Here is a 16,226-nt window from a genome sequence, read left to right as displayed (position 1 = left end):
CTTTGGTTGAGGAAGAAATAAGGGTGTTGCTGTTGGAGCTGGGAAGTGGGTTGCAGATAGGAGGACCCACAAGTACAGTCAGCAGCAAGTGTCTGATTCTTTGAAGGTAAGGAAAAGCAGAAAGGAATAGGTATGGCCCAAGGAAATTATTCCCAATCAATGAGCAGTGATTATCTGATAAATGAATGACGTTAATGAAGTCAACAAGGATATAAGGTCTAAAAGAAAAGGGTGGACCAAGGTCAAAGACTTCCAGATACCAGTTGGTCAAGGACAGATACAAAAGAGAGAATTTTCTTAAAATCAGCACTGTTTACGTAATTGTACATCATTTTTAAAACTTTGTAATTTATTTTGGTGGAAGATTGCATTTTTACAAGGCAAGAAAGCCCTTTAATGTAAAGGGATGACAAGTTATATAAGAGGGCAGGAAACACCGTCTTCCACTTTTCCAAATTCCCTATACTCTCAGAGGCTCAATTAATACTTGACTGAGACTGTAGACTTCTCTGTACCTGAGCTTGCCCATTCATGAGTTCATTTATTGTTCATTAGATAGTCATTGTATAATCATCATGTGCTCACTCTCAATAAATACTTATTAAACACCTTCTTGGAATTACATAGCTATAAAAATTTTTTTTGAAGGTAGCACTAGATGTCTGGGGTCTCATAGCCTGGGAAAAAAGACAGCCACATAAACAAGCAAATATAAAATGCATGTTACTGAAATATACAATAAGTGGGTGTTCCCACCATGCAATAGAAGTCCAGGGGAAGGGGAGAGTAATGAGAGAAAGTGGAGGTGGGAGTTTGTCAGCCTCAGATAGGGTGCAACATGGCTGAAGAAGCTGATGATGATAATGAGGGAACCCCAATCTGCGTCCTGTGAGCACAGTCTCACACTTGCATTGAATGCTGTGTCCCATTGCAGTGTGGCTCAGTGGCAAGGCCCCCCGCGCCTGGGATGTATATTTTCTCATGGCGATCACCTCTTGGCCGTGAATGACCTGAAGCCCCAGGGCCTGGACGAGGCCTCCTTATTTCTCAGCCGGTCTGTCAAGAAGGAGGTGAGTCTTGCTGACCAGCCCTGGCTGGGAATAAGATCAAAGTCTTGGGTGGAATCTGAACAGTATACATGTAAGTCACACAATGTTATTTTAGAAACTTTTCAAAATTCTTTCACATATAGTAGTATCTGGAGAGGGCCCCCAGGTAGGAGACTAACCATCAGGATCCAAGACCTCAGACACAGCATGAAGATGGCAGAAGGAACTTGCAAGGGAATCGCATTGGCTCAGGGTTTGTGTTTCCTCTCCTCTGGCCAATTTGTGCCTTGGCTTTCTCTTCTGCAAAATTGGGAGTAAGGATAATACTCTTTGGAGAATTAAGTGTGATAATATCTGTCACATGCTTACAAATGGGACTGGCACCCACTAGGTGCTCCATAGCATTACTGCTTTTACTTCTCCAACTATTGGCTGGGGAATGTTGGCCAGGGTCACCTTTTTTACTCTTTAGACACCTCATCTGAGAAATGGGCCTCACCATACCTCCCTCACAGTTATTGTAAGAATTAAACAAAATGTGTGAGTACGTATTAATGATGTATGTTTTCAAAGGCCTAGCCATGGCTCTGCCTATGAGTAGGGTCTCCGTGGGGCAGATTCCTTCCCTGGCCTATGTTTATTTCTAACATGCCACATGACCTTAGGAAAATCACTTTCTCCTCTGGGCTTTGGCTTTTTTTTTCTACACTAAGATGGTTTTCTTTTCTTTAATTTTTAAGATTTTATTTATTTATTTTACAGAGAGGGCGTGCACACAAGCAGGGGGAGGGGCAAAGGAAAAGGCACAGTCAGACTCCCTGCTGAGCTGGGAGCACAATGTGGGGCTGGATCCCAGGACCATGGGCTCAGGACCTGAACTGAAGGCAGATGCTTAACCAACTGAGCCACCTGGGCGCCTGATAGTTGGTTTTCAAACCGTGTTTCCCGGGCTTGTAAGAGAACGAGGAGTTGAGGAAGAGATGAGGAAGGGTAAAATATGAAAGACTTCAATGAAAACAATCTATATTTATCATTTATCTGTTTTCTATGTTGGCTCTGTTAGCTCTCCTTGAAGAAATGTTTCCTTTGCTTAAAATTCCTAAAAACCACTCTGTTAGATCTCTCAAATTTCTTCCAGCTCTGAGAGCTTATGAATCTATAGGTGTTATCTCTTCTGCATTACACAATAATCTCATTGGTTAAACAAATGGTGTTATCCATATTACCTAAATGGGAAAAGCCAGCAAAGATGAATAAATTTCTAAGGAATATAACTAGTTAGTGGCAAAGCAAGGACTCACTCCTTCATCCAGTCACTTATTCACCATTTATTGAATATCTCATGTATGCTGGATCCTGGGCTAAGTCCTAGAGCAAAATAAATGGCTTCAGCTGAAGTTTGAGGAGCTCACACCTTATGAATCAAACAGGCATGTTATGTGCTAGTTACTATACAGTGTGTGCCCTAAGATGTGAACAGAGGGCCACAGCACCAGAAAGAAAAAAAGGAGTGAATCTATTTGAGGAAGGCCAGAAAAGTGTCTTGGAGAAGGGTAGTGTCTGTCTTGGGTTTTGAAGACCGAGTAGGAGTTTGGAAAAGAACTAGGTTTCATGGGCTCAGTCCAACAATCAGGTGACTATAAAAACTTTCCTCTGCCAGAAACTCACACTGGGGCCAAGGGTTCAATAGAATCTTCTGAAAGCTACCAAACTACTCCCACCCAAAGATCCGGCCATCAGCTCTGAAGTCAAAACATGGATTTTTGCCTGGGAGCAAATCCAGGAACTCCACCTGGGCACCACTGACTGCTGTTTATCAAGACTGCCTTTCTAGACTGTGAAGTCACTTGCATGGGAGGGAATGACAGTCTTTCTCCTATGCTGATTCCACCGACCCCTTTCTACTGGATCACAATCAGATGCTATGGAGAAAGATGGGGTGTTTGCCAACATGGTTATCTGGGAGGTCAAAAACTTCTACTTTCCCACTCTACCATTACTGACTATTGTTTATGTTAAAATGGATATCCAGTTCTTTTTAAAAATCTAAATAGCTGATTGAAAAGAAGGTTGGAAGAAGGGAATTGTGGAACCAAAGGAGGGGCAGCCAAGGGCCCCTGTTGTTTTAGAGCATTTGGACCAATCAGATCTACTTTCCCTCCTGTTGGGCTACAGTTGAGAGGCAAGGAGTTTGGCTTGGGGATGGAATAGGGACACGGAGAGGAGGCCATGTGAGGTTTTAAAAGGAGGAGGAGAAGGGGTTTGTATTTAAAAAAAAAAAAAAAAAGGTGGAGGGGCATCTGGGTGGCTCAGTGGTTGAACATCTCCCTTTGTGTGAATAGGGTGTGATCCTGGGGTCCTGGGATCAAGTCCCACATCAAGCTCCCCTCAGGGAGCCAGCTTCTCCCTCTGCCTATGTGTCTGCCTTTCTCTGTCTCTCATGAATAAATAAATAAAATCTCAAAAAAAAAAAAAAAAAAAGGAGGAAATGCTAGATTACAAGAGACACATCAAACCTCAATTTTCCCCCAATCTTTTCAGGGGCTGGTTTTGTATGGTTTCATCTGTATTTTCTATTTCAAGAGGCTTTTGTTTCCTGGTGCAACTGGGCCCATCAGGCATCATCGGTGCTTTCTCGAATCTACCAAAAAGACTCAGGCCAGTGACCACCCAGGGAATAAAAATCTTTCACCTGAATATACAGCTCATCCTGGCTTCCTCTGACCTAGATATTGTGGTTCATCATAGGATTTTTCTTCAAAGCCAGCTTCAAAGGGTGTTAATGAGGACAGCCTGAGAACAAACAATCCTATGGATAATCTTTAGTCATTTGATTTCCTTCTTATTTGTATTTTAGAAAATAAAACTCACCATTGGCCGGATCCCAAATTCAGAGAAATTCCATGCTGTAGCCTGCATGTGCCCCTTAAAATGCGAACCCTTAAAACTGGTTAAGTCTGGACCGGAGAGGACACTGAAGAGGACTCCAGCCATTAAAAAGAATCAGCATAAAGGAACTGGAGAGTAGCATGCTAGGACCCACCACAGAGGAGCAAGGATGGGCCCTGGACTCTGCAGAGGCTCCACCTCACACCTCTGTGTGAGATGAGGCGAGTCAGCACACCTCTCTGATTTTCTGCATCCGTATCTAATAGCGGGAATAACTCACCTCTCTGGCTGTTGCATCGGGGATGTTGAGAGAGCCAAGGGGGAGAATGACTATGGAACACAGAGGAAATGTAAGGCCTTTTTATCTCAGACTTTGTCCCACACAACACAGAGATTGAGTAAGTCCCTCATCTAAAATGCATTGTGTGTTCTATGAAGTTGTGGTCCACACAATCCCTTCTTTGTTAGGGAACATAGAGTTGGAAGTGCTCATTCCAGGAAGACAAGATTCCCAAGAGAAGTGATACCGTATCAGCCCTCCCAAACACTTCCCACTACTTGTCATGCCCATGGTGCAAAATGCTGAGTGGCCTCTTGGATTCAGTAATTATCTTGTTTTCTTAAAGGCCCAGTAACTATTCTAGAAGTCAAAGCAGTAGGTCATCTGCAGCAAAGATCTGTTTTCTCTATGAGTAATTAAGGCAACGACTTAGCGCTTCTACGTTTGAAAGGTCTTAACCAATTGATTCATTAATTAATTGATCCTACGAGGCCAAAAACATCAAATCTTTTCTCATATGCAGAAAAACAAAGGTGGAGAGTGAAAGGACTAACCAATAATGGAAAGCTGGAGCATAAGGAAGCTTCAGAAAATATATCTTACCATGTTGTCATTTTGTGCAGGAAGACGTCAAGGCTCCAAATGTTTAATAAAACAAGCAAAACAGAAACAGATTCATTAATACAGAGAACAAAGTGGTGGTTGCCAGAGAGGAGGGGATCGGGGCACGGGCAAAGAAAGAGAAGGAGATTAAGCGGTACAAACTTCCAGTTACAAAATAAGTACATCTCAGGGATGAAAAATACAGCTTGGGGAATAAAGTCAATAATACTTCAGTAATGTTGTATGGTGACTGCACTTACCATGTTGAGCAGAGCATAACGTATGGAATTGCTGGATCACTCTGTTGTGCCATAGTATGTCAAAAAATAACAGTAATAATAATAAGATATTTCTTCTGTGGTTCCCAGTTTCGTAGCTGTTTAGTGGCAGAACCAAGAATTTAAAACCAGCTCTGAGAAACAGATGTCTTGATCCTCACCTTGTATTTGGACTTAGGTTTGAAAAGACCTTCAGCAGATAGAAGTCACATTCAAATAAAGATCTGTTATCCAGATTGTCTGAAGATTCTTACCTACTGTTTCTTTTTTTAAGCCAGACTGAAGAATCTGGTTTTTCCTTTGTTTTATTAAAATGTAATTGACATATAGCATTGTATCAGGTCAAGATGCACAACCATAATGATCTGATGTGGGCATATTCACCTACTGTTTCTGCTTCCAGAAATTTGTCCTACTGTGTGAATAATGTGTACTCACACAACACATCGTTTTTTTCGTTTTTTCACGTTCACTGGAGCATCGTTTGGAATAAAAAAAAATTATTCGGGGATTGCTGAATTATGAGGACTTCGTGTAATTGGATGGATCCTCTGCAGATGTTAGATGTTCTACATGTGCGGACATGGAAAAAAATGTTCACAATATAGTAAGAATGAAAAAAGCAAGTTGCAGAATCGTAGGTGTGACATTGCCCTTTTTTGCAAAAACAAATTACCGGTGTGTACATATACATATGCATGTATACAAAATTTCCCCATCCCTAATAAGACAGCAATGCCTACCCCATCAGGTTGTCTTGAGGTTTAAATGGGTGATGTATGTACAGCCCCTGGTCCACTGCCTGATATGCAGTGAGTACTCAAGTTTGATTATGCAGCTCCTGCTTTGATAATGCTATTTTTTCAGTAAGAATCATCTCTGAGAAGTAGGACCAACGTTGGCCATGTGGGGGAGGCATTTCTGTAATGTTCGAATTTTTTTCTTTTTCTTTTTTTTTTTTTTTGCAAAGAGCCTGTCACTTTTATTTAAGAAAAAAATACAAGTGTGGAAAATAAATAAATTTTATATATTTATATAAATATAGACTACTATAAATGTATATTTGTTATATAAATATATATCTTATATATTTATATTTGTTTATATTTATATATTATTTATATTTGTTACATAAATGTAAATATAAGCAAATATATTTTAAATAAATGTGTACATGAATATATAAAATTTATATAAATATATACATATATATATTTAATTTTTGTAAGTAAGAAACCAAGCCACCTCAGTAAAGGAAATGCAAAACCATCAATATAAAACTGTTCAGCACCAACAATGTGGGTGGATACACTACTTTGAAGCGCGAAGGTCTTTCCCTTGTTTGGCTCAGAAGTCTACACTGTAATGCTAATAAAAGCTAAAATTAGGTAGATGGACAGACCTTAGCCACCAGGCCTTAAGCCCCTCATGGGATGAGCTAAAGCCTCACCCAGCTCACAGAATTCCTGGCGCCCAGCCTCTTCTCAGTACTCCAGAGTGAGGTGGTGAGCCAGCTTCCAGCCCTCTCTCCCTCCCTAATCATCTGCCTGCAGCTGAATCAGCCAGGGGGCTTGTTAAGGGGATCCTACTCTAGGGGCTCCTTTCACTCGAGGGCTTTGCTCCCCAAAGGAATCCCAAGGGCACATTCCAGGATTCCCCCACCCACAACCCAAGGATTCTGATTCCATAGGTCCAGGGTGGGCCCCTGGAATCTGCATTCTTTTTGAAAAATATTTTATTTAAATTCAACTTGCCAACATATAGTGTAACACCCAGTGCTCATCCCATCAAGTGCCCTCCTTAATGCCCATCACCCAGTTACCCTATCCCCCTGCCTGCCTCCCCTTCTGCAACCCTTTGTTTCCCAGAGTCAGGAGTCTCTCATGGTTTGTCTAGTCTAATGGCCACTCCCAGATGGAGTGGACAAGGGGCAATCGAGCAGCATCATCCCCGGGGGGCATGGGGGAGAGGCAGGTGTGTCTCCTGAGAGGCTGCAGAATGTGGAATGTGCATGTGGGAGTTTTTGAGGGGCGAGGGCCCACAGTTTTCAATGATTCTGGAAGAGGCTAATGGCGACCACCCCCTGCCTCCTTCTCCAAAAAGAACCCTATTCTGGAGGTGAGAAACCCAGTGTTCGCTCCTTGCTCTTGGCCCCTGGGGAGTGTCCTAAAGGGCCTGCCAGAAGCAACGTTGTCTGGACTCTGTGCTGCCGCACGCCGTTAGATGCCCAGGGCATTGGGGTGGACGTAGGGAACTTGGCGCTCAGCTTCAGGTGAAGCCAGTCCTGCAGGCCAGGCCGTTCCTCAGTGTCCCACTTCATTCTCTGTGCCTTCCCTTCCCAGAGCCGGGGCCAGCCACTCTCCCCCAGGATTCAGCCTGGGTCCCTGCCCCGTGAGGGGCCTTTCTTCCTCCTAACAAAGGTGGTGACCCCAAGGAAAGCTGCTGACTGAACCGGCCCGGAGGTCTGGTGATCAAGGCTTGTGCCCCAGAGCCCTGCTTTCGGGGTCCTCTTCTGCCGCCGGGCGGAGAGCTGAGGACAGGCTGCTGAGGGGTGGGGGCAGGTCTCCAGGCCAGGCCTAGAAAGACTTGTGCCTCATATTAATATAATTTCCCCAGAGCCGAGAGACTGGGACAGGCCTCCTCACGCCGCCCACCCCCAGCCACATCCACACCCGTCCTCAGTGCAGTGATCCCTTTCCTTCCAGAGATACCCTTGATGTTCATTCCAACTCGATTCCAGGTGGATAGACATGGGCTGGGGCCCGGGGACCGCCGAGTGATTGAGCCTGCTGTCCTTGGGGGCGGGGGTGGCTGTTCTAGGCATATTTCTGGAGGAAAGGCAGTAACAAGCATGGATTATAAACTATTCTTGGTCATCGTATCCCAGGCCTGGTGCAGCTCTTCAGTCTTGCTGGGGAAGAAAGCAGAGCCCAGAAATGGGAAGAGGCTGACCTGGGCTCTCCAAGGCCCAGGACACACCTCCAGCTCCCAGACCAACACCTTTACTTCAGGGCTTTGGGAGGTGCCACCTCTCTGGGCACTCCTTCTTGCTATGGCCTCGTGCCCCTAAAAACCCACTCCAGAGGGAGTCCATATCTTTCTACTTTGTCTCTCTGCTGAGAATGCAAACTATCCAGAGTCGATTCTAAATAGCAGCTGGTGAGATATGCAATGAATGCGCAAGGCCAAACACATCCACTCTTACTTGAAGTTGCTGACATCTTTGCATAGGTTCCAGAAAGGCATTTGTGGTTATGTTGAGTGAACCACTGTACACGTACATATATGTACATATGTGTGTATGGAGAGAGAGAGAAGACAGGTGTTATTAAATAACAATAATACTTTAATAAGCTGAGAAGCCCAAGCACCACAACACCCCCCACCCCGGCCGCCCCCACCTTTCTCTTTAGGACTTTTGCCAAATGACCTTCCCTTAGGATAATAAGGAGAATTTAAAGTATCATAAACAGGCCCAAAGGGAGAGGCCTTTCAGATTAAGAATGTGGATTAACTCAGAGTTCTTTAGTGAAGTTGAATTTCCAGATATGCAAGAAATGTGTTTTATTGGAAAAAGTCTTTAAAACATCTGAGTTGATGAAATCTTTGTCTAATCATCAAGGATCTGGAAGGATTTCAGAAGCCATTCTCAATACCAACTCTGGCTAGATGGTTCTGGAAAACCAAGGGTTTAAGTGAATCTTGCACTCACAGTACTGGGCTCTGAAGCTGCCCAGTTCAGTAGCCACTAGCCACGTGTGACTTTTAAAATTTAAACTAATGAAAACTAAATAAAATTTCAATGGAGTTTTCCAGTCACATTAGCCATTATTTGAAGTGGTCAGCAGTCCTATGTGGCAAGTGACTTCAGTACTGGACAGCACGGATATAGACTATCATCACAGGACATTCTGGTGGACGGTGATGCTCTAGAATGGACTGCTCGTGTTTAAAGCTGGGGCTGGGGCTCGTGTTTAAAACTGTTTAAAGCAGTTGATGTTCTAAACATACATAAACTAAGAGTTGATAGGCCAAGAGTGTGAGAGGTTTTGTTATTAAAGCCCATTCATCTCTAATTCGGGGTTCTGTGACATTTCTGTGAGGGGTGCTTGGTTATCTTGATGGTGATGACTGTGGTGCTGTCATTTGCTTACCTCTTGGTTCCCAAGTATGTTCTGGAGAAGTGAGGCCACCAGGAACATGATTGGAAGCCAAGTACAATCACCCTATCAGAAAAAGTAGAGAACAATTAATTACCAAACTGCACAGCAATGGAGGAGTTCAGAGAGGAAAGAGATGAGGGTGGAATGGAGTGCTAATCATGCCTTACGTCCAGGGTGGCCATGCTACCCAGCCTTACCACAGCTTTGTAAAACCATGTTTTGGCTGGGGCAACTAAAACATTGAGAAGTTAAATAACTTGTTCGTGGCTAGAACATGACAGAACTAGAATTTAAACCGGGCAGATTGGCTCTGGAGGCCACAAGCTGAACTCTACACCATGATGAAAGCCTCCTGGAGGAGGAGGTGGCTTGATGTCCCGGAAGAAGATAATACCCAAGGCTCAGTGATGTAGATGCCGAGCCTAGAGCACACTTTCCCAGTGAAAACAGGGAATGTGTGGAATGACTCAGTTTTCTCATCCAGCACTGATTTCAATAATATCCATTCATCTTCTGGGACTCTTGCCAAAGAGAACCTTGAAAGTCCACACCGTATGTTCTGGGAACCAGGAGAATTATCTGGAGGCTCCTGTCATGACTAGTTAGCATTTTTTACACCTCTCCTTTTAGATGGCCATCTGGCTCCATATAACGTTCAAGTTAACAAGCAATTAATGCACAGCTCTGATGACAGAGGCTGCTAGGCTGGTCCTCTGGACAGAAGATGAGTAATAAAGAATCCTTGACTTTGCAAAGCTCATCATCGAATGAGGGTAATACAAACATACACATAGAGAGCTACCAGGCAAGTCCATGATCCTAAATCCTTTGTTCAAAGAACCAATTCAGCGTTAAATGAATAAATAATTTACAGACTAATCCTATGTCATAGGTTTGGGAAAAACTTCACAGGAAGGGTGACTTTTCTTTTTTTTTGCAGGCGTAGGGGATGGAATTGTACCTCTGGCCAAACCCCCAGTGTACAGCCATCACAATAGAATTAGCAGAGCCAGAGGTTCTCCAAGTCCTGTAGTACAGAACTCCTCCATCCTTACACAATCCGAGCCCTTTGAATTGTCACCATCAGTGACAATTTTGAGCACCTCTTGGGTTCAGGGTGCAGTGCCAAGCACCAGTGATATTAACAGGAATGATATATGTTACCTCAGAGAGGTGATAACCTAATTAAGGATATGGGTGTAAAAATTGCTTAGAGCTGAACATTTCCCAAATAGAACTTAGGTATAGATTCATACAAAAACTTTCCATAAATATTCATAACACCATTATTCATTAATGGCCAAAAAAGTAGAAATGTCCATCAATCAATGTAGGGATAAGTAAAATCTGATATATCCATATAATGGGATATGATATGGTCATAAAAAGGAATGAAATACTGACATTTGCTACAAATGGATGAACCTTCTAAACTTTATGCTAAGTGAAAGAAGCTAGTCACAAGAGGCCACATGTCATATGATCCTGTTTGCATGAAATGACCAGAATACACACAATCAGACAGATGGAAAGTAGATTAAGGGGAGAGGTGGGATAAGAGGGTGACTGCTCATGGTTACCGATGGGGTTTCTTTTTGGGGTGGTGAAATTTTTTTGGAATTAGTTGGTGGTGATGCTTGTAAAACCCTGGAAATACACTTTTAAAAACCACTGAGTTGTAAACCTTAAAAAGATGAATTTTATGATATGTAAATTATATCTCAACAAAAACATATAAAAGTAAATTTCACTCATTTCACCCAGACTCTAAACTGGGGTAGGGAAATTGGATACCAAGGCATTCCCCCCAATCTTGGAGACAGGCTTCATCTATAGCTGATGAAGAATAAAGACAGGAACAGTCTTCCCCTTGGACTGATTGAGCAGCCTTTTCTAAAACGTTACCTCATGCAAGGATGGTAAGGGCATCCCTATGTAAGAAACAATGATTACCTGATTAATAAAAAATCTCCAACTCCCTTATAGGTTGTAATTCTCATTACCATCAAATCTTATAAGCACCTCGGAATGCCTGGGTGGCTCAGTCAATCAAACATCTGACTCCCATTTCCAGCTCAGGTTGTGATCTCAGGGTCATGAAATCGAGTCCCACATCAGGCTCCTCAGTGCAGAGTCTGCTTGATATTCTCTCTCTCCCTCTGCCTCTCCCTCTGCTTGCACTCTCTCTATATATAATAAATAAATAAAATCTTTTTAAAATTTTTAAAAAATAAATAAAAGTACCTCAAGGACCAGAGAACCTGCTTAAAGACTCATTCATACTAAGGTGTAAACAACTATACGAGTCTTCATTTAGAGCAGAAGGATGGCAAGAGAGGACAAGAGAGCACTCAGTACCTAGAAGGGTAGGATACACAGAACCAGACCACAGAAAAAGGAGAAAGATACCAAAAAACCATCTAAGACAAACTTTCTCAAATTGCCAATAGCTAGGTAGCTATCGATACTGTCTAAAGGAGTTAGAAATTATCTTCCCTACTCTAAGGACTTCTAGGAACTGTTTTGAAAACATACCTGCTCTTTTGCTCAGTCATATTTAGGCCTGGTAGGATTTCTTGTGCTCCAAAGAAAGGCAACTCCTTGATCAAGTGTTTTTTGCCTTATATGCTAATCTGATCCTGTTTTCTCATAAACTTATCTTGCCACCAAAACACAACAAAACCCACAAAAACCAAAATCACACAAAATTTGACACTATAGTAGAAAAGTCTTCCCAGAGCCTAAACAATGACCCAATCATGAAGACCCAGCTAGGAGATGAGAAGCTCTAGCAATGGCTAAGCAGAGGAGGAGTAGGGCTTGAAGTCAAAGGAGATCTTTAGGAAGAAATTGCTTTTAACCAATTACAGATGGCTGGCAAGCTGCTGCCAGCGCAAATCAGCCTGCATGCAATAATCCCGCTTTTCTTTAATTAATATCTCACACTTCCAAACAAAGTGGGTGAAACTGTAGGGAAGTCTGCCAGGATTCCTCTCAGCTTACATAAGCCAAACTTGAGCTGGGCTGTGGATTTATTAGGCTGTGCTGTGAACATTTTTAATGCAGTATTTATTTACTGAGCTGTATAAATAGACTTGATACTAGTGTCACCATCAGTTTAGGAAAGATGCCTCTCTTCGTATGGTCTTACTGTGGCTGTGAGGCATTTGCACATTATTCAGTGCTTCGGAGCATTTCCATACCCACCTCCGCCTCCCGCAATCCTTCCCTTTCATTTTGCTGAATTTGAGAATGTAGGCAACAATCCACATCATTAAAACTGTATCAGAACTGCCTGATTCACTCTCTAGGATTCAGGAACTAAGGGAAAAGTAAGAGTAAAGCAAACCCCGGGGCTGTAAGCACTTTTAACGGAGCATTTACTCATTTTTACTCTTTAAACATTTGACCCACAAGGTCCAACCAAATGGCATCCTTCTCTATCTCTCAGGTAGACTTGACTGCCCACCAGTGTTTCCACACCACTTTGTATCTATTTCCTCTGTGGCACAAAAAATCTGTTAAGGATATTTGTCAGTATATGTATTATTCCATGTAAGTCTGAATTCTTTGCAAGCAAGCTGTCTCTTGATCACTGTTACAGTGTTAGGGTCTTTTAGAGTGCTCAGACTAGTAATAAAGGCATGTTGAATTATTTTTTTTATAAAGGAAGTTTTATTTATTTTTTAAATTTTATTTATTTATTCATGAAAGACGAGAGAGAGAGAATGAATGAGAGAGAGAGGCAGAGGGAGAAGCAGGCTTCATGCAGGGAGCCCGATGTGGGACTTGATTCTGGGTCTCCAGGATCATACCCTGGGCTGAAGGGCTGAGCCACCCCAGGGGCTGCCCAAAAGACATGTTGAATTAAAGTAGAATAGAAAGTTACCATCTCACAACCTGAAGCTTTCCCCAAAGTTCAGTCACTATGTCCACAGGACACAAAGTCTCCACTTGGTTTTGGCTACAAAGATGAGTTCTTAGGGCTACAGAGGTCAGAGACTCTTGGGATACAAGAGTTCTAACATTCGTCATTAGCAAATATCCTCCACTTTGCTCTGAGTCAATAAACAGGTATTTATTCCTTGCTGCTTAATGCAGGCCTGGAGCCTAGAAACTCTACAAGGTACCTTCTTTATTCTTACAGTTATAGAAAGGAATGAAAAGGGTCTGATTTTTATTTTTCATTTTTTTTGAGCATCTACTCAACAATGCTAGGCACTGTACAGGGGCTTTATGTACATTATTCCATTTAACCTTTCAAATAATCCTTCAAAAACCTATTTTACAGGTGAGGAGAAAGAAGCTCACAGAAGTTAAGTAATTGTCCCAAGATCAGAGATTCAAACCCAAGTTGGCCTGGCTCCAAAGCCCATGTAGCACACGATGTGGGGCATGGCCTTTGGAGTCCCTCTGACCTGTCACTTAGTTTGACTTTGAGCCTAGAGCATATACTTCACCCCTTGGGCCTCAACTACTGAATCTGTAAAACGGAAATAATTTAGAGAAATGATGATCTAATCTTTTAAGGAACCCTGATTGCCCTCAGCCTATCATTCTAAATCCACTCAGAGAGATATGACTAATTATCATGAGACAAGTGTGTGACATAAGAAAGAATTTATTTAAGTGCTAAAATCTATCATGCAAACAACAAGCGATGAGGGATTTCAGAGGAAGAAGAGGTGCATACAAACTAATGTCTAAGGCTCCTTGGAACAGACCAGGCGTAAATTGGGACTATAAGGATGAATGATATTTGGAAAGAGGAGGGAGAAAGCAGGTTGAGCAAAAGGACAAAGAGGCCTTTGAAATGAGCATGACAGTGAAAAATATCACTGCACGTAATGATAATGAAAAACACTATTTTTAAAAAGGACTTTATTTGAGAGAGTGAGTGTGCATGTGTGTGCACATGAGCAGAGGGGAGGGGCAAAGGAGAGAAGATCTGAAGCAGGCTCCCCACTGAGCACAGAGCCCAGGACTAAGAGATCATGACCTGAACCAAAACCAAGAGTTGGATGCACTTAACCAATTGAGCCACCCAGATGTCCCAGGAAATATATCATTTATTGTGTTTCCTGTACAGCAGGAATTGTGCGAGGACTTTGGTAGCATAATTTCATTTAATCTTCACACCGATCTTAAGAGGTTACCTCTTCGATTGCCTCCATTATACTCCTAGAAAAATGAAGGAACAGAGAGGTGATATGATTTGCCTAGGGTCACATAGCTATTAAGTTGCAGAACCAGGAGTCTGGCTTCATGCTCTTGACCGACCCTGAAAGAGTGCACACATTACAGAGTGCTTATGAGAGGGATATGCCAGGGGCCTCTACATGCACTGGGATAATAGGGCTACTTGAACTGATTTTCCCCACAAAATGTTAAGATATGCAAAATCTTAGAGATACTTCCCCCAAACTCCTAAAACTTGTCCTACCTTTTGATGTAACAACAAATCCAACTCATTGGATTTGACCTTTGGGTATTCCCAGTATCATTTCAGTTTTGCCAATGTCAGTAGATCTTTGTCTTTCTTTCTTTCTTTCCTTCTTTCTTTCTTTCTTTTTCTTTCTTCTTTCTTTCTTTCTTTCTTTCTTTCTTTCTTTCTTTCTTTCTTTCTTTCTTTCTTCTTCCTTCCTTCCTTCCTTCCTTCCTTCTTTCTTTCTTTCTTTCTTTCTTTCTTTCTTTCTTTCTTTCTTTCTTTCTTTCTTCTTTCTTTCTTTTCTTCCTTTTTTAATGTCCTGATGTCAACATAAAATCAAGGTGGCTTCCAATAACTTCTTTCCCTTTGGAAACTTATCCTTTCTTCCCCTTTTTAAAGTTAATATCTAAAAACTGTTTTTACTGATTAATTTGTCTGTCATTCTCTGTCGAAAGACAACAATGAGAGGTTGGCTTGTCAATGAATTAGCAGGTTTAGTCCCTTAATCCCATCTGATAGATGGCAATCACGCTCTTTGAGATCTTTGTCTAAATTCCTTCGAATTTCATTATGTTTAGCAAAGAGTCCCCACTTTTATTTTTACTGTAATATTTCTAGATGCATTTCTTATGTGCCTATTAGCATTTTTTCCCATATCTGTTTCTCCCAGGCTTTTTAACTCTCTGCTACTCTCCTTGAGCTATTTGACCAATACAACTCTTTGTGTATGTTACTGTATCAGAAAAATTCTAGGCCAGAGGCTTTATTTGCTTCTAGCATGTGTCCGGTCCATGTGCTCCAAGCAATTTAAGAATTTAAAGCTAGACCTTTCATATAGAAATGACATGATAAAAATGAAAAAAAAAAAAAAGAAATTACATGATAGAAGTCACTCTCTCGCTTCTCTGCACAAAATAAAACCATCAAAAGCTGTGACTTAATTGCTTCCAGAGTCAAGAAGTGATCTGGCTTCAAATAAAGCCACCCTCTATCATGGACCCTTTTTGGTTCAGAAAAAAAAAAAACACCTTTAGATGAACATTACGGTTTGGGGCATCCCTACATGCTTTTATTCATCCATAGTGGCAAAGATTCAGTTGACCTGTTCTGTTACCCAGCTTCATGGCATTAATGTTATGCCTTCAAGTTGGAGGTCTCAGCTGCTGGCGGGAGTTTGTGGCCAGAGTGCATGGCAGGAGCAAATCGCTAGGTGCCTGTCAGGTGAAGCTGCTACTATCACCCACTGCATTTGTATTGCCTTTCTTGAGATATCAATTATTGAAAACCAAACTGAATACCCAGCAGAACTGTAAATTTTTTTCAGATGGGAAAAATTATGGAACCCATGGCCTAGATGTAAAGATTCCCACCTGGAAAGGAAGTAAAGTGTGTTGAAAGCAGGTAATGATGTTCACTGCACCTACTGGGAGGAATAAGTATGGACAGAGGAAGGTGTGGCCGGGAGGTGGGGAAGGACACTCCCTGTATGCTCTCCTAGTGTGTTCAACTCCCCCGGCACCCTCCTGGGAAAATACA

The 16,226-nt window shown here is 42.1% G+C and overlaps 1 protein-coding gene and 1 long non-coding RNA gene across 14 annotated transcripts in view; one reads left to right on the top strand and one right to left on the bottom strand.

Moving 5' to 3' along the window:
* Positions 1-16,226, top strand: part of PLEKHS1 (pleckstrin homology domain containing S1) — a 52,967-nt gene that overhangs the window by 16,706 nt on the left and 20,035 nt on the right. For 5 of the 13 annotated variants that reach the window (XM_072805242.1, XM_072805243.1, XM_072805241.1 and 2 more), the window contains 2 exons: positions 935-1,070; positions 3,907-5,346. In XM_072805242.1, the coding sequence (XP_072661343.1) occupies positions 935-1,070; positions 3,907-4,077 (307 nt within the window). In that variant the 3' untranslated portion in view covers positions 4,078-5,346. Of the gene's footprint in view, positions 1-934; positions 1,071-3,906; positions 5,347-16,014; positions 16,092-16,226 lie in introns of those variants that run through there. The other 8 variants (XR_012020568.1, XR_012020569.1, XM_072805247.1 and 5 more) reach the window with 6 other exon arrangements.
* On the bottom strand, positions 12-14,824 carry LOC140620841 (uncharacterized). The gene is made up of 4 exons (XR_012020574.1): positions 14,706-14,824; positions 9,254-9,325; positions 1,229-8,368; positions 12-1,094 (listed from the first exon to the last, which is right to left on the bottom strand). It is a non-coding gene; the product is annotated as an uncharacterized lncRNA (long non-coding RNA).

The sequence above is a fragment of the Canis lupus genome, chromosome 29 (assembly GCF_048164855.1).
Source record: "Canis lupus baileyi chromosome 29, mCanLup2.hap1, whole genome shotgun sequence".
Classification (NCBI taxonomy): domain Eukaryota; kingdom Metazoa; phylum Chordata; class Mammalia; order Carnivora; family Canidae; genus Canis; species Canis lupus.
This window is presented reverse-complemented; position numbering and strand designations above follow the sequence as displayed.